The sequence below is a fragment of the Mustela nivalis genome (genome assembly GCF_964662115.1).
Source record: "Mustela nivalis genome assembly, chromosome: 7".
NCBI lineage: Eukaryota > Metazoa > Chordata > Mammalia > Carnivora > Mustelidae > Mustela > Mustela nivalis.
In genome coordinates this window covers 67,758,337-67,777,577 of record NC_139026.1, presented here as the reverse complement: position 1 = coordinate 67,777,577, position 19,241 = coordinate 67,758,337, and the positions used below count along the sequence as shown (strand labels likewise).

The window sequence follows — 19,241 nt, the reverse complement described above, 5'->3', positions numbered from 1 at the left end:
TTTTCAGTTCCCCTCAGAACTTTAGTAACTTTCATTTGGGAATGAATTACTATGAACTGTTGCTTTTCTCAAAAATAATTCACTCTGAGCACTATGAACTGTTTGCTTTTAGTTGGTGAGTGAGGGGGGATTAAACTGCCCCATAACTGGGTATGTGCAAAGCTATAATAAGCTTCTATCAAGTCATAGCTTCCTTTTAACCAAGCTTACTGCTCCTCACCAAACCCAAGTTATCTGAGTCTTTCATTTAATCACATTCCCTAACGAGGATTCATCTGAGAAGAAAAGGGGTGAAGGATGATGATGTGTTTGTGAGGTGCAGAAGAGAGTCTGCTCTTTCATTCCATGTAGCTCGAGAGTCATCTCCCTCAGTGATTTGATCTGGTAGCGCACATTGCAACGAGAATGTACTTGGCGAAACTATACTTGAGATTATTTTTCTTAATTCTCAGATTTCTGCACTGAGTGGCCAGCTGCTCTGGACAGTGATGAAAAATGTGAGAAGCATTTTCCCATTGAAGTGGACACAACTGATTATGTTTCAGCAGGACCATCTATCCGAAACCCCAAAGCACGAGTAGTAACCTTAAGGGTAAGGAATATTTTTCTAAAAATAAGAATTATTATAATACATTAATTCAAAATAACATTTTGTATATAGAAAACTGATACTGTAGAAAATTTGGAAAACAGTGATCATTTTAAAGTATTAAATAAAATTGCCTCTAATTCTACTACTTATAAATAACCTTGACTACTGGAATTCATTTTAGTATATATATATAGTCAACCTTTGTGTATGTTAATAGGATGATACTATATTTGATTAGTTATCTGCTCTTTTTTATTTAACAATGTGAATTAAAATTTTTCCAAGGTTATTAAACATTCTTTAATTTTTTTATTGAAGTATAGTTGACATACATTATTATATTAATACCAGGTGTACAAGCTAGTGATGATTATATACATTACAAAATATTCACTATGATAAGTGCAGTTACCATCTGTTAGCATACAAAGTTATCACTCTTTAATATTATTTTTTTATTTTATTTTTAAGTTATCTCCATACCCAAGGTGGGGCTTGAACTCAAAACCCCAAGATCAAGAGTCACATCCTCTACTGAGTGAGCCAGCCAAATGCCCCTCTTTCATATATTATTAATGGCTACATAGAATAACGTAAATCAGGGTCTTTTCTATGCTAAGAGAGTGTTTGAGGCTGAACACTGATATATAATAAGAGACCAAAATCTGAATATTTGGGCTTTTTGTTTACTCTTTCAGAGATTTCTTAGGAAATAAGTGATAAATAAGAGTGGTTTTAATTCTCCTTTTTAAATATCTATACCTTGTTTTTATCCTTTCTTTTTGTCTTTTTCATTAGGTGAAACTTCTAAAATAATGTTTATGTAGTCCTTTATGCTGTTCTATACAATGGATGTGCCTCTGGCTTTTAGCTTCTAAGTATACACTGGTATTCAGTTTGAGATAATAGCCTCTATTAGGTTAACGATGTGTCCTAGTCCTATAGCATTTTTGAAATGATCTCCTTTGAATTAATGTAGTAATGAATTATATGGTTGTATTTACACTTACTGAAGTGTTCTGAACCCTGATTATTTCATAGTACATCATTCTTTTGCCTTCCTATGGATCTGCTCTGTTAGCATTTTCTTTAGGATCGTTTGTTGCTTGGAGAAACATTAAATCCCTGCTCCTACCCATCAGAGCATGTCACATACTATTGCAGTTCCAAGTGTCTTGCTGTAGTAACTTCCAAGTTAGTATTTGAAACCACTGTTTTCTCCGGTAAGAGTCTTGATCCACATGGCATAGCTTTCTCACACAGCAGTCACAGAGCAGTTACCTGATGGGTTTTTGTTTTTTGTTTTTATGTTTTTAACTAAAAAAAAATTAGATTTATGGAAAACTTTCAAGGATAGTTCACAGAATCCTCCTATATTTCACACCAAATTTCTTATGTTGTTAACATTTTTACTATTGTGGTACATTTATTACAACGAGCCAATATTGATACATTATTAATTAAAGTTCATACTTTATTCAGATTTTCTTTTTAAAGATTTTATTTCTTTATTTGAGAAACAGCACTCATGAGACAGAACATGAGTTGGAGGGCATGGGAGAGGGAGAGGCAGGCTTGCCGCTGAGCAGGAAGCCCTGTTGACACCAGGCTCTGTCTCAGGACCCTAGGATCATGCTCTGAGCCAAAGGCAGATGCTTAACAGACTGAGCCACCCAGGTGCCCCTATTCAGATTTCTTTAGGCACCTCTTGACTGTGGTGGTTTCTCAGAATTTACTTGTTTTTAGTGACCTTGACAGTTTTGAGAAGTACTAGTTATGTATTTTGTGGAATGTACTTCATTTTAGATTTGTTTGATTTTCTTCTCATGCTTAGAATGGTATGTATTTTGGGGAAGAAAACCTCACCAGTAAAGTGCCATTTCGTCATATCATAGCAAAGGTGGAGACTCCTTTTTTTTTTTTTTTTTTACACTCAAAAAATGAGATTTTGTACTCCATGTAGTTTTTATTTTAAATCAGAACAGTCCATGTTTGGGGTGCCTAAGTGGCTGAGACAGTTAAGCGGCTACCTTTGGCCAGGGTCATGATCACAGGGTTCTGGGATCAAGACCTACTTTGGGCTCCTTGCTCAGCTGGGAGCCTGCTTCTCCCTCTACCCCTCCCCCTGCTCATGTGTGCTCTCTCTCTCCCTCCCTCCCCTTCTCTCTTTGTCTCTTTGTCAAATAAATAAAATCTTTTTAAAAAATGAAAAAGAAAGGGCTCGTGGGTGGCTCAGTGGGTTAAAGCCTCTGCCTTTGGCTCAGGTCATGATGCCAGGGTCCTGGGTTCGAGCCCCATATCGGGCTCTGCTCAGCGGGGAGCCTGCTTCCCCCTCTCTCTCTGCCTGCTTCTCTGCCTACTTGTGATCTCTGTCTGTCAAATAAAATCTTAAAAAAAAAATGAAAAAGAACATTCCATGTGGACTGCAAAAATATGTTGACAGTCTCGCAACCATTTTTACACTATAAGGTAACAAGTAGATAAACTTTAATTTCTAGAAATATTATTAGAGGTACATCCATGTTTGATTTGTAATTTTCTTTCTTTGAAAGGTTTTGGTATCAGGATTGTGCCTTCTTTATGAAATAAATTTACAAAGCTCGTCAGCCTTTTTTTCTTCCCTAGAATAGTTTAAATATCATAGCATTATATTTATATGTTTGGAGAAATTGAAAATATTAAAATCACAAAAGACAATACATGTTTACTGTATAAATTTTAGAAAATCTAGATAAAGGGGGGGAAACCTTAAAATTATGCTTGGCCAACATTCCACAGGTTAATATAAATTGCCTAAGGAGTAAGGCGCCTGGCTGGTTCAGTCAGAGGAGCATGTGACTCTGGATCTCAGGGATGTGAGTTTGAGCCCCATGTTGGGTATAGAGATTACCTAAAAATGTTTTTAAAAATTTTTTTAAAAAGTACCTAGGGGTAATTAATACCTGATATATTTTTAATAATTTAGTAAATGTTGCCTCTTTTTAATAATAATGATGATAATAACAACCAGCTGTTGTCAAGCTCCATGTTAAGTGATTTAAAAAATCTCTGAACTCAGAATCAGGAAATCTAGAATTTTGCCTTACTTTTTGTGGGCCTTAATCTTCAGTACCAGAATAGACATCCGGTTCCCTACTTGTTCTGTTTGTTTATTTTATTTTACATAAAAATAATCCGACTGCATTATTTGAAGTATCCCACAAGATACCACTTACCTATGAGGCCGCCATCCACTTTTGTCTCCTTTTTTTAAAAAATTTTTTTTAAAGATTTTATTTATTTATTTATTTGACAGAGAGATAGAGAGAGAGATCACAAGTAGGCAGAGAGGCAGGCAGAGAGAAAAGGGGAAGCAGGCTCCCCGCTGAGTGGAGAGCCCAAAGTGGGGCTTGGTCCCAGGACCCTGAGATCATGACCTGAGCCAAAAGCAGAGGCCCAACCCACTGAGCCACCCAGGGGCCTCCTGTCTTCTTTTTGTCTTATACCACCATGTGAAACCTTCATCACTTCTTTGTGTTCTTTTCCTAACTCACATCTGCCCTTCTCGGACTCTTTTCACTCTACCCACTGACAGTTGAAGCTCAGTGGTGGTGTCCTGAATGGTATCATTTCAAGGGTAAAAGTAGGTAAAACAGTGGGACTAAAGCATGTGCATTCCTGTGTGACTTATTTTTTTATTTTATTTATTTTTGGGGGGGAGAACATGAGAGAGAACCTGAGTTCTCTTCGGGGGTATAGGGAGGGAGGGAGAGAGAATCCCATGCAGTCTTCTTGCCCAGTGCAGAGCCCAGTGTGGGGCTTGATCTCACAACCCCAAGATCATGACCAAAATCAAGAGTCAGATATTTAACCAGGTGTCGCCTGGCATGATTTAAAGTAATATTGTGAAGCCAGTCAAATAGTATAAAGTACTATATTAAGAGATACTCGAGGCCACTGGGTGGCTCAGTGGTTAAAGCCTTTGCCTTTGGCTTAGGTCATGATCTCAGGGTCCTGGGATCGGGTCCCGCATCGGGCTCTCTGCTCAGTGGGGAGCTTGCTTCCCCCCTCCCTCTGCCTGCTTCTCTGCCTACTTGTGATCTCTCTCACTCTGTCAAATAAATAAATAAAATCTTAAAAAAAAAAAAGATACTCAAATTTTTAAATTCAGAGAAAGAAAGATGGTATCATATTTTTCTTGATAGTCATAAAGGTAGTGCTGAATTAAAAACAATATTTGTGTAGGACTTTTCTTTAAAAATGGCTTTCTTCTATTTATTCTCATTTATTCCTGACAAAAATCCTGTGAGTACTTTGTTTTGTAAATGAGGAAACAGTAAGATCAAGTGATTTAAGGTCACTTAGCAAATAAAGTTGCAAATCTAGAAATCAAACCCAGGTCTTGTCTTTTGTATATAACTATAGTTCTTTAACTGACGTACTGTGCTTCTAAATAGAGAAGGTACTTCACACAATTAGGTTTATTTCTCAGTTTATGTAACTCTTAAATATGGGCATTTGAAAGTATATACATAAAACCATGATCTCCTATGATTTGAAATGTCAGTGTTGTTTTGGGGGATAATGTTAATACAGTATTGATGCTTTAAAATGTAGCAAAAGAAAAGTCCAAGCATTCTTTGGAATTTTGGAAAAAGAATGGTAATGATTGCTGCTCAATTTCAGAGTCAGACTGTTCATCTAGTTTAATGACTACAATTTTGCAGTGCCTTTGAGTGCTAGCAGGTGGCGTGAGTGTACCATATGGCTCTAAAATATTTGGAGTTTCTGGCATAAACGCTGTATAATTTTTGAACATTCAAAGTGTTAATGAGAATGTTAGTTTTAAAGCAGTTACAATAATCAGCATTGGTGCCATTTTTTTTTTACTACTTCTTACATAAAAAGCTAGAACACTTAAATTTTTTAAATTGTAAATTTTTAAATTTATTGTTGAAAATGATTACATTGAAGGGAGTTTTAAAAGGAAAAAAATCATTCCATTCTCTTATTCTAACGTAAAAACTATTCTTTGTACTGTATCTGTATGCATGCATATGTACAAGTATGTTAATAATTAGGGGTACATTCATTTCACTATTTCCTTTTAAGTAATTCTTATCGTTAATAATCAGAATTATATTTCTTATACCTCAAGCTGATAAACTGGTTGTTGATACGTATTCTTTCCAGGGGACTGTGGTAATTTGCACTGCCTGCACATAGGACCATTCTGTTAGGTTGATATTTAATAGTCAATGTTTTTCCTGCATTTATTCTTTAAAAGTATATTTTTATTTATTTATTTCCTATATTTTCTTAGTTCAAATAAAAATTCACAGTGCTTAAAAAAAACATGTATCCTTTCTTTTTTTCATTAATGTGTTCATTCAACAAATACATGTCATATGTTCTTTAAGTGCTAGGCCATCACCAAAAATGGGACTGATACCGTTCTTACCCTGGAGAGTTTGCAGGCTAGTGGGAAAAATGGAAAAATAAATAAGCTCTTCTGCTATAAAGGCTTGAGGGAAGTGCAGGGTTATTGAAGCTAACGAGAAGTAGATGTGATTGTAAAATCTTATTGAGCCTTTTTTTCTCTTCATATAGTTATGGATTTTTCTTATTCTTAATGCCGCCCATGGAAAAACAGTGTGTGGCTTACCTTACTTAACTGTATTCTAATATCTAACCTATTTTTCTATGTCAAGTCTAGTTTTCTTTTAGATACCTTCAGTCCATGCCATAATTCTCTCCAAATTAAAAACTGTTCATGTAGTCCAGTGTTTCCCAAAATATGTTTTAAGGAAGACTAATTCCATGAACTGTCCCTTGAAAAATAGAATATGAGGTCAGATAAATCTGGAAATTGTTACATAAGAACCCTGCGTCTTGAAATTTCAGAATGCTCATTAGCATATTACCACTTCTAAGAAGTCCTTCTATAAAGAACCCAGTTTAACTCTGTATTATCTGAATATATTCAACAAAAATAGCCTTTTTAGAGAAATAATTCTTTTTTTTTTAAATATTTTATTTATTTATTTAACAGCCAGAGAACACAAGTAGGCAGAGAGGCAGGCAGAGAGAGAGGAGGAAGCAGGCTCCCTGCTGAGCAGAGAGCCCGATGTGGGGCTCGATCCCAGGACCCTGGGATCATGACCTGAGCAGAAGGCAGAGGCTTTAACCCACTGAGCCACCCAGGCACCCCGAGAAATAATTCTACTTAACAGCCTCTGGGACTAGTATTAACATTTTGAGAAATGTCGAGCTGAATTTTAAATGTCTTGATCCTTCATGAATGCTCTATACCATCTTCCATGAGATACCTGTACCTTTTAAAATAAATACCCCTAAGCAAGTTGCAATGATAAAAGTCTCATAATTGCATGGTGGAAATATCTTAAAGCATTTTTGTTTTATCCCAGTATTCTTATATTCCAGCTTTACTAATACTAATTGAGTGTAATTCTTAGTGCTACTCATAAGCTGTAATATCATTTATTTAAGAGACTTATTGGTTTTAACAGGAAAGGTGCTAATGCCCAGAACTTTCAACTCAAAACAGTTTCCTCCTCCTCCTTTTTTTTTTCCCCCATGAGTAAGATCAGGCTTCATAATGCATGCCGTTTGCTAACTCTACATAGACAACCGTACAGGTTGCAAAAGTTTCTTTTTGGTTAGTTTAACATTAAATGATATTGATACTGGGTTTTGGGGTTTTCTTTTCACTAAACAAAGTATCTGAAATAATTCTTTTCAAATAACTTTTTCTTGTATTTTTAAGGTTAAACTTTCCAGTTTGAATTTAGATGATCATGCAAAGAAGAAACTCATTAAACTTGTGGGAGAGCGATACTGCAAGACTACAGATGTACTTACCATCAAAACAGACAGGTAAAGAAAAGTTCAGCCAATTGGTCATTGTGTTGTTTTTATTGGTCATTGTGTTGTTTTATTATCTTCCAGTCTTCTGGCAGTCCTTTCCTTAAGAAATTACATTGAAAATCAGGGTATACATAAACAATGAATTCTGGTACACTGAAAAGAAATTAAAACAATAAAAAAAAATCGGGGTAGCCTTATACATCAACATAAACTAACGTATTAGGTCAGTGAAGTTGTCCCATTCATGTTTTTATTTATTTTATTTTTTCTTAAAGATTTTATTTATTTGACAGAGAGAGACACAGTGAGAGAGGGAACACAAGCAGGGGGAGTGGAAGAGGGAGAAGCAGGCTTCCCACCAAGTAGGGAGCCCGATGCAGGGCTCCATCCTAGGACCCTGGGATCATCACCTGAGCCAAAGGCAAACACTTAACAACTGAGCCACCCAGCCACCTACATTTCATGTGTTTAATATCTTCACACTAGTCTACTGTTGCTGTCCTCTTTATGGACATGGAGAGGCTTGCCTAACTGCCTAGTTAAATTATTATTGTTATTTTTCAGTCTGGATTCTAATATATCCATGTGAATAAGACTCAGGGAAGATGTTAGAAGAGAACAAAAGTGTGATTGGCTAGTGATTAAGGTTTAAACTGATTTTTACAAAGTCAAAGATCTTTCAGTTCAAAATTTAAATGATTAAATACAGAAATTTAATTTACCCAGGCAATTTTGTAAATATGAATTTTAGTGAATTTGCTTCATAAAAACAGTATTAAATTTACCTCATATGAATTTATAAATTGTGTTATTTGAGGTGAAGAAGGGTTATTGGTATGTTTTTACAAAAGGGTTATTTTATTTCTGTTTCTGGAAAGCGGGGAAGGGTAGAAGGAAAGGGGGAGAGAGAGAATCTTAAACAGGCTCCATGCCCACCACGGAGCCCAACACGGGGCATGATCTTGTGACCCCAAGATCGTGACCTGAGCAAAATCAAGAGTCAGACACTTAACTGACTGAGCCCCCAGGTGCCCCAGGATTATTTTATTTTTATCTTACCATATTTGGCTGTTTCTGAATTATGTCAAAATACAAAGACCTGCCTTTAGAGAAAAGCAAGTGGGCAGATATCTTCTCTCCCTTCCCATTCTAGTTTCAAAGCTCTTGGAAGTCATTTAAGTTTTATGTCCTCCTTCTTAATGGTGAGAAGAAGTAGTATGGCATATATAAATGAAGGCAATAATGTGGGGTGGAAAAAACTTGGGAACCCTGGTTTTAGAGTATTATAGTATGGGGGAAAATAGATTTGAGATATATTAGTAATATTCTTTTTTACTGTCTTTAGAAAATGTAAAATAAGGTTGAGTTTTTAGTTTGTGCAGCTTAAAAAATTACTTTTAAAGTGTTGCTCTTTGAAATTCTGTAAGTATCTGACAGAGTTTTTCCCTAAGTTTTCCAGTGTTGGTGGGTGTGTGTGTGTGTTTATGGTAGCAACTATTTAGAGAACTATTAAACCTAAATATATAGAATAAACAGAGTACTGTTAAAGTGACTTGTCATGTGATGGGTTTTTTTTTTTTTTTTAAGATTTTATTTATTTAATTGACAGAAAGAGGGAGAGAGTGAGTACAAGCAGGGGGAGCAGCAGGCAGAGGGAGAAGCAGGCTCCCCACTGAGCAGAGTCCAACATGGGACTCCATCCCAGGACCCTGGGATCATGACCTGAGCCAAAGGCAGATGCTTAACTTACTGAGCCACCCATGTGCTCCTGTCAAATGATGATTTTATTTTATATTTCAAGAAATTGGAGTTAATGATTTCTAAAAGCTTAATTTGTTATCTCCTATATATATAGAAGTTTTATGTAGTATTTGGTCATTAATTCTATTTTTTTTTTTTAAGATTTTATTTATTTATTTGAGAGAGAGTGGTGACAGAGAGCATGAACAGTAGGGAGGGGAGCAGCAGAGGCAGAGAGAGAAGCAGGCTCCCTGCCGAACAAGGAGCCCGATGTGGGACTCGATCCCAGAACCCTGGGATCATGACCTGAGCCGAAGACAGCTGCTTAACCAACTGAGCCACCCAGGCGTCCCCATTAATTCTATTTTAAATACAACAACTTCAGTATAGCATTGAATAGTGTAGCTCATTTTTTAAAAACTTGGCTCTGGAGAAATCAAAATGAACGTTTTGATTAGCCACTGTCTTTAATCTATCTCTGTTTTTAAAATGAACTCTGTAGATACAATCACACTGTCCAGCAGACTCTTAGCCCCAAGATTGTGAAGCACACTTAGATTGGACACAGTCATATTAAAAAATAGTGTAAAACTATTATCAGATACAAATAACTCCCATTAGTGATGAAAACAAAGAGAAATAAAAGGTAGGATATTCCCTGAATATAGAGAATACCTGAATCTAAGTTATCCTTTGTATTTAGTGTTTGTATATTTTGCAAATTATTTTATGTACTGAATTTTTAAAATTTTGACTTCTTCTCTCTCTTTCTCTTACAGGTGCCCTTTAAAGAGACAGAATTATGATTATGCACTCTATCTGCTAACAGTTTTATACCATGAGTCTTGGGTAAGTGATTGTGTGTGAATGTTTAATAATTTTGTCAGGATACTTTAGATGGTGTTAACATTTCAAAACAGTCTGTGACAGTTAGTCAGTTGAGGATTTAATGAACCACTAAACTACAGATGAAATGTTATAAATAATTTCTACTGACATTGAAATTGAGGACCTTGAAATAGATTATGCAGTCCATCTCAGTTCCATCTTACAGAAATCAGATGACCAAATACTAAATGCCTTTAAAATTCAGAGTTTCTGTCTTCGTTTAGAAGATCTGAATTTTTTTTTTCTTTTGTTTGACTTTGGCTGAAAGTTATCAAAGGTATAGAAGGGAGTTCATCTGTATAACTCAAGAATTTAGAATGCATCCTGCTGTTCAAATAAACTTCATAACAAAGCCCCAAAACTTTATAGAAAGGTATTTTAAATATTTATTAAAATTTTTAGTTAACACATAGCCTTTTGTGTGAACATTTCCCTAGTTTACATCAGGGACAATTAAGGGCAATTATTTATTTAATTTTAGTATTAAAAATAGTCTTGTGTCTGAGTTTTTTGAGATTTAATACAGGCATACACATTTATTTATAAGGAAGTTTTTGCTTGAGCATCAACTTACTAATTTAAAGTTGGTATCTAATATGTTTGGGTAACTCAAAGTTTTAAATATTATTTTTAAAAATTAAAATAATTTAAAATATGCATAAATTAATTTTTTTGCAGCTTGCCTAACAGACATGGGACTCAGTAGTATTTTCTATTAGGAACATATGAAGGAATGGAGATAGGAGAGTGTCACTCTCTTTAGATGTTTGAAGGACTTCATATTAAAGAAAGGTTAGATTTGTTTTTCATGACTTTTAGGTATACAACAAGGTAAAAGTAATAGAGAAACAGACTTTGTCACTGAGTACAAACTTTCTAAGAGAGTCCTCTAAAGATGGAGTGTGCTACTTTTAATTGGTAGAGAACATTCCATCCTTTGGCTACTTAATGGAGATATGGTGGTGAAAGGATCACTCTCTTTGGATAGATAGTTGGATTAGATGCCCTTGGGAATCTCCTGCCATCCCTGAGTTGTTGTAATTGAGTAAACACATGCAACCATTCTCCAGACTGCTCACAGCATTCTCTTCATAATAACAGTAAAACTGTAGCACAAGAGCTTAAGTGGAAAATAAAAGAAAAGGAAATTTTGTTGCCAGGTTACTAAAGAACAAAAAGTAGCTGGTAGCTTTTCTCTTCTGAGGTATTCTAATTATCATAATTTATCTGGATTTTCTAGTTCCTGGCTTCAGGAGCAACATCATAATAGCAGTTAATCTCTCTTTCCTGTCAGTTGATTTTATAAATGCCTTTGGCTTAATATAATTAAGTTCTCTTTTGAACCAGCAACATGGTTGAATTAGCTATAGCTCTATGGCTGATCCTGAAAGAAATAATACCAAACAATAAAAACTGACCACTTTTGAGTCTCTTTTGCCAGCAGCCTGTAAATTGAATTTGCCCCAAAGGAAATGACAGGCATAAATAAATTCAGTGAAAGTTGACTTACTGGATTCTTTCTGTGGTTCCATGACATAGAATCCAAACAAGTTTGTATTCTGGATTCACACAAGTAGCCTTTGATCTTTAATGCTAATTACTTTGATGCCAGAATAAGTGGCCACATACATCTGTCCTAAACAGATATAATTAAATAATTTCTGTATTAAACTTGGCTCTTAATCCTTTCTAAATATGTACCATCAATGAAGAAGCTTTAAGAGAATGCAGATGAGCTGTGAAATTTTGCAGAGCTGGTAGAACAGAATTTTTATTGAATTGAAGTTCTTTTTTCCTTCTCTTTCCTTCCTTTCTGGAATTCAGACTTAAAATTGATGTTAGCAAACTGGTATTTAATCAAATATTTAGAGAACCCCCTTTTAATCTGTTTCTTTATTTTTTAACTAGTTTCGGAGTATTTAATACCTAAAAGTAAGCTGCTCTTAATATTCTGGCTTTTTAACCTTTTTGTGGAGGTTACCTCTAAGTGTTGAGGGGAAAGTAATTGATTTTATGTAGCACACAGTTCGGAAACTTATATGAAAACGTGTTCATCTAGACTTGAGGATAAAGAAATTACTACTGTATGCTATTCAAACAGTTTAACTTTGGAAGTATCAAAGTAGATGTCGAAAAGCATAGATTTCACATACTGTAGACTTCAAGCAGTGAGTTAAAGAATGGTTATGGCAGTGCTAGGAGGTGATGAGACATGCTTTAGACCATTTATCCTTCCGCAGTTCAAAGAAGGAAAGAGAGTTGTAGAAATTTGTTTCAGTCTTTCAGTATGACATGTTGTTAGCATAGGAGTGAATTAACTTTTATCCTTTGGAACCTGATTGACCTGGATTTGAATTCCATTACTTCTTATGTAGCTTTGGCCAGCTATTGGCCTCCTAGGTTCACTTTTCTTCTAAGTGTTTTCGGGTAGAATTTGCATGAAATGTCTGGCAGGTAGCAGGCTCTCAGTAAATGGTGGCTATTAACATTATTGTTAATACTAAAAGGAAGAAAGATTTGTCTTTGGATTTCAAATTCATTTATTCTCATTTAACTTGACAGAGACTTTATATAGGTAATCAGATCTGTACCCTATTGTGTTTGAATTTTTAGAACAGGTATCCTTCTCAGCATTCTGACATGCTGATAATAACAAAACTTCCTAGATTTTAACTTCGTGCCATGATATTCTTTAAAGCTTCCACAAGTAATTTGGTTAAGAAATGATCAGATGAAACATTTTGTAAAATGATTTGCACAAAAGATAGACACTGGGGGAAGAAAAAAACACTTACTTTATAGAGATCTGAAATCAAATTCCAAGGATTCTTGAATAATTTGATATTTAATTACTTATAGTTCCTTTTTTAAATTTGAATTTTCAACTGTCTTATGTGGATTCCATGATAGTCTTATTGCCAGTCAAAAATACATCTAGCTTTATACTAAATTGGTTCTGGAAAGCCACATAACAAACTTCTGAGTCGGGTAATTTCACACTCAGAGTTCTTTTCTTTTTCTTAAAGATTTTATTTATTTATTTGACAGAGAAAGATCACAAGCAGGCAGAGAGACAGGCAGAGAGAGAGAGAGGAGGAAGCAGGCTTCCCACTGAGCAGAGAGCCCAATGTGGGGCTCGACCCCAGGACCCTGGGATCATGACCTGAGCCGAAGGCAGAGGCTTTAACCCACTGAGCCACCCAGGCGCCCCTCAGAGTTCATTTTTAAACAGTTCATTTTTGAAGTAAAGAGTTCATGTTAAAGTAAGAAGTTCAGGGGCAGTGGGGTGGCTCAGTTGGTTAAGCATTTCTTTTCAGCTCAGGTCATGATCCCAGGATCCTGGGATTGAGCCCCATGTTAGGCTCCCTACTCTGTGGGGATCCTGCTTCTCCCTTTCTCTCTATCTCAAATAATAAAATCTTTAAAAAAAAAATAGTTCATTTTTAAAGCAGACGTTATTGCAGATATATCTGATAATGAAGAGTCCTTTTGCAGCTCCATCATCACCATTTAATGTTTGGGCTGTGAGTTCCTTATGATGTGTGGAATACATGGAATGAACGTATATTTCCAGGTGATAGTAAAGAACTCTTGAATGATGTTTGTAATGTTGTGTACTCTTTCCTGCATTCAGCAGTAATTTTGTCTTGTGTACCAGGTACAGTGCTAGGTATTGCTCAGACTATCAAAGTGAAAGAGCTCTGCCTTTAGGTACCTTTATTTCTGGAGAGAACCAGTAAGTTATAACATAGTTGGTTTCACTCAGTAACGGAGGTAGGAACACGGTGCTGTGAGAGCCACCGATGAGTATTAATTCTCCCTGGAAGCTTCACAAGAACTGGTGACTGGTTCTGGAAGATAAATAGGAAGATGCAGTAGAGCAGTGGGTGAAGGACTCTGGCCTTGTGGATGTAGAGAGCCGGCGGAAGTTGGGTGTGGCCAGGGTGTAAGGCTGATAGGGCAGAGGTAAGGAGTTGAGACCAGGAAAACAAGTCAGAGCCAGGTTGTGAACAGGTTGTATGGCTTATTTACAGAGTGTAAAATTGTATCCAGAGGGCAAAATTGAGCTGAGGTAGCATTTTACTAGTTGTTTAAGAAGGTACCCCTTTCACTTTTTTAATGTTTATGAAATAGTAAACCATCCATATAGCAAATGTCAGGTGTGCTTTCATTAAAATGAACTGTTTATTGATTGATGGGGTAAAAGTTTACTGGTTGCCTATTACTTGCTTGGTGTTGTTGCATATGGGGTTTATTATATAAGGAGGAAGACTTTGTCTTTTCCATTGAGGAACACTAGTAGAAACAAGGTTTAGTAGTAAATATTACAAAAGTGTTGTTGTATAGTTTACTATGTTGTATAGTTTACTATTTAATTTTTAATTTTTTCTACTTATTGTATATCCTTCAACACTTCAGTTGATACCTGCTTTGAGCCTATTTTTTATGATATAATTGATGTGTATAATATTATATTTGTTTCAGGTGGTAAAGTGTAATGCTTCCATAACATATGTTATGAAATGATCACATTATGTCTAGTTAACATTCATCCACTCATCACTGCATATAGTTACAAATGTTTTTTTCTTGTGATGAGAACTTTTGAAATTTACTCTTAGTAACTTTCAAATATGCAGTACAGTATTATTAACTATAGTCATCATGGTGTACATGACATCCCCATGATTTGCTTTCTAACTGGAAGTTTGTACCTATTAACCATCTTCACTCACTTTGCTCAACCCTAGCCTCTAGCAGCCACCAGTTTGTTCTGTTGCTATACGTTGAGGTGTTTTAGATTCCACACATAAATGAGATCATATGTTATATATCTTTCTCTGACTTTTTTTCACTTAGCTTAAGGCCTTCAAGAGCCATTCATGTTGTCACAGATGGCAGGAGTTTCTTTTTTTGGCTGAATAATAGTCCATAGTGTATATGTATGTATGCTTGCATACATACACACTTAACTCTTTATCGGTTTATCCATCATTGGACACAGAGATTGTTTCCATGTCTTGGCTATTGTAAATAATGCTGCAGTGAACTTGAGGGTGCAGGTATTTTTTCAAGTTAATGTTCCTTTTCTTTGGATGTATACCCAGAAGTGGAGTTGCTTGATCTTGTGATAGTTATATTTTTAATTTCTTTTTTTTTTTTTTTAAAGATTTTATTTATTTATTTGACAGAGAGAAATCACAAGTAGGTAGAGAGGCAGGCAGAGAGAGAGAGGAGGAAGCAGGCTCCCTGCCAAGCAGAGAGCCCGATGCGGGACTCGATCCCAGGACCCTGAGATCATGACCTGAGCCGAAGGCAGCGGCTTAACCACTGAGCCACCCAGGCGCCCCTATATTTTTAATTTCTTGAGGAACTTCTGTACTGTTTTCCACAGTGGCTGTACTAATTTACATTCCCACCAGCAGTGCACAGAGTTCTGTTTTCTCCGTATCCTTATCAATACTTGTTATTTCTTGTCTTTTTGAGAATAACCATTGTAACAGGTGTGAAGTGTTCTTTCATTGTCTTTCATTGTCCTTTTGATTTGCATTTCACTGGTGACTGATGTGGAACATCTTTTCATGTGTCTTTTAGGCCATCTGTATGTCTTTGGAAAAGTGGGTATTTAGATCTTCTCATTCTCAAATTGTTTTTCTGCTTGAGTTGTTATGAGTTCTTCATATATTTTGGATATTAATTCAGCAGATGAATTTGAGCCTTTTATTCTTTGCATAACTCCTATCTCACATAAATAGCAAGTTATACTGTCTCATCTATATTGGTTCATAGGGCCCTTGACCACAGACAGTTGTGCCATGTATGACTGGAAACAGTTGACTGTTTCCCATGTGTGTTTTTGTTATTCCATATATGTTTTGTCTTTCTGACTGATCATAAGGTCCTCATTAGCATATATCCAACCTTACTGTATTTTGTTCTTCATAGTATCTAAGTCAGTGCTATGTAAGAACACTGAATGTTTAATAATAGTTGTCCATTCTTTTAGATTTCCATAGACCTTTTTTTTTTTTTTTTAAGATTTTATTTATTTATTTGACAGGCAGAGATCACAAGTAGGCAGAGAGGCAAGCAGAGAGAGAGAGGAGGAAGCAGGCTCCCTGCAGAGCAGAGAGCCCAATGCAGGGCTAGATCCCAGGACCCTGGGATCATGACCTGAGCCGAAGGCAGAGGCTTTAACCCACTGAGCCATCCAGGTGCCCGATTTCCATAACCTTTTGAAGTACAAGTCTTCAAAAGTAAGGTGACAAAGTATCAAACTCCCTTTTTAGTAAAAACGTAGCATACTTGTTAGATGTTAGCAATGATTAGCTTACTGTTCTAGCTTAATGATCTATTGAGAAAATTATTAATAATCAGCAATCATAATTGTGCCCAGTTTATAAAAAATATCTTTGCAACAGTTTGAGATACTTAATTTTCATGGATGTATGATTTATGTGTAGATTAGGTTTGCTTTTCATTTGAATATGTTTTCTCACATATTTACAAAGTATTCTTAATTCCTTATTGTTTTGGAAGTTTTCCACAAACATTTGCTTCTATGAGTTTATTTCCTGATGCTAATTTATATTTGACTATGGTAGTATCCTCTGTATTATAGAAAAATAATGGCTGCTGTAACAGGGTACATCTCTTCAATGTGAAATGTATTTATGCATAAACTTCTGAGTAATCTAATTATGCATAAACTAATATTACAGTGTTTATTAAAGAAAAAATAACTAAATACATTAATTGGATTCCCATGATGAGTCTGAGCATTGTTGTAGAGCAGTAACAATAAAGAGTGCTTACTTGCTACCTTTTCCTTGATTCCAGGCAAATAGCACATCTGGCCTTTATTTAATTTATTTTTATTTTTATTATTGTTATTGTTATTTTTAGAGAGGGAGCAGAGAGGAGAGAAAGAATCTTTTTTTTTCTTTTTCATAAACATATAATGTATTTTTATCCCCAGGGGTACAGGTTGTGAATCGCCAGGTTTACACAGTTCACAGCACTCACCATAGCATATACCCTCCCCAATGTCCATAATCCCACCCCCCTTTCGGAAACCTCCTCCCCCCAGCAACCTTCAGTTTGTTTTGTGAGATTAAGAGTCACTTATGGTTTGTCTCCCTCCCAATCCCATCTTGTTTCATTCATTCTAGGAAAGAAAGAATCTTTTTTTTTTTTTCCTAAGATTTTATTTATTTTATTTGACGGAGAGAGAGAGATCACAAGTAGGAAGAGAGGCAGGCAGAGACAGAGAGGGAAGCAGGCTCCCTGCTGAGCAGAGGGCCCGATGCGGGGCTCGATCCCAGGACCCTGAGATCATGACCTGAGCTGAAGGCAGCGGCTTCAATCCACTGAGCCACCCAGGCGCCCCAGAAAGAAAGAATCTTAAGCAGGCTCCAAATCTAGCACCCAGCCAGATGTGGGGCTTGGTAGCACAGTCCTGAGATCATGACCTGAGCCAAAATCAAGAGTTCGACACTTAACTGACTGAGTCACCTAGGCTCCCCTTGGCTTTCGTTTTAAAAGAAATTTTTAGTCTTGCTCCAGGAGTCACCTGTGTCTCTTTCTTTTTTACCTTTGCTTTCCAAATGATCACCCTAGATAAAAATAAAAAGGAAACCAAAAAGGGGATGAGGAGTGAGAGAGGAGCTCCATTTTTTTTTTTTTAAGATTTTATTTATTTATTTGACAGAGAGAAATAGTGAGAGATGAGCATGATGAGCAGGGGAGAGAGGGAGAAGCAGTTTCCCGCTGAGCAGGGAGCCGCATGCCGGTCTCCATACGAGGATCCTGGGATCATGACTTGAGCCGAAGGCAGACGCTTATCTGATTGAGCTGCCCAGGTGCTCTGAGGAGCTCCATTTTTAAAAAGTGCTTTAAAATGGTGTCTTTTTTCTGAACACAATAGTGTTTAGTGTGTCCATCCATTTTAAATTAGTACTGACTTTGAAGATCAGGAATCAGATTTATCTGTTACAACCTCTTCATGATATAAATTGAGAAATCAAGATTTAGAGAGATACATAGTTTTTCTCAAGTTTACAGAGTTTGTTGGCTGAGGGACTCGAGACTTGAACTGCAGCTTCAAAGTTCATATTCTTCGCATGGTATCATATTTAGTGTTATTCAACTTTGACTTCTATTAAAACAGATTATTAAATAGGAGATGAAATCAAATCTGCACTTTAGCTGCTAGCTTACTATGTTCTCAAACTGAACAATTGACAGTTGAAAATTTATTTCCAGGGCACCTGGGTGGCTCAGTTGGTTAAGCTTCTGGCTTCAGCTCAGGTCATGATCCCAGTGTCCTGGGATGGAAAGCCCTCTATTAGGCGCCCTGCTCAGGGGGGAGCCTACTTTTCCCTCCCCCTTGGCCTCTCCCCCTGCTTGTGCTCTTTCTCTCAAATAAATAAAATCTTTTTAAAAAAAGAAAAAAGAAAGAAAATTTATCCCCCTAACCTGTTTTCAGGTAGTGGTTGCATTAGACTCACCTGGGAAGCTTTTTTTAAATTACGGATCCATGAACTCTTCATAATTAACATCTCTAGTGGTGAAACTCAGGAAGGTTTCATTTTAAAGTCTCCACAGAGGAGTCTGATATAAGTTCTGATTGTGAATAATTTCCCCAATCTTTGAGTCTTCTTAATAAAGAAACTACACAGAAGGCTGGTATATCTCTTTTAAGATGGTTTTTGTATATGTGTCTAGTATCAGTTAGTTGAGTGACCGCCTTCAGCTCAGGTCATGATCCTGGAGTCCCAGGATTGAGTCCCGCATTGGGCTCCCAGCTCCACAGGGAGTCCGCTTCTTCCTCTGACCATCTACCCTCTCATGCTCTCTCTTACTTGCTCTCTCTCTCTCAAATAAATAAATAAGATCATTAAAAAAAAAAAAAAAGAAGAAGGGCAAAAAAATTTGTCCATGATACAGACTTTTTTGACTTGATGTGTTAGGCAATAGGCAGCTGTTCTGTATTCTTGGATGATGGCACAATTAAGGTGACACTTCTCTTTGCTGTCAGGGAAAACATCATATTACATCCTTTAAAAATATTTTCTCTTCCTGTTGCCTACTGCTACCACTCTGAGTCTTCATCATCTTTTAACTATAATAGCCTTATTGATTTTCCCATCCC

At 36.3% G+C, this 19,241-nt stretch overlaps 1 protein-coding gene across 1 annotated transcript in view; it reads left to right on the top strand.

Annotated features, from left to right (window-relative positions):
- LOC309868527 (small ribosomal subunit protein mS35-like) overlaps nucleotides 1-19,241 on the top strand; it is a 38,834-nt gene that overhangs the window by 9,925 nt on the left and 9,668 nt on the right. Inside the window, exons 3-5 of the mRNA XM_082738453.1 lie at nucleotides 453-592; nucleotides 7,359-7,468; nucleotides 9,979-10,048. Of these exons, the coding sequence (XP_082594579.1) occupies nucleotides 453-592; nucleotides 7,359-7,468; nucleotides 9,979-10,048 (320 nt within the window). The remainder of the gene's footprint in view (nucleotides 1-452; nucleotides 593-7,358; nucleotides 7,469-9,978; nucleotides 10,049-19,241) is intronic.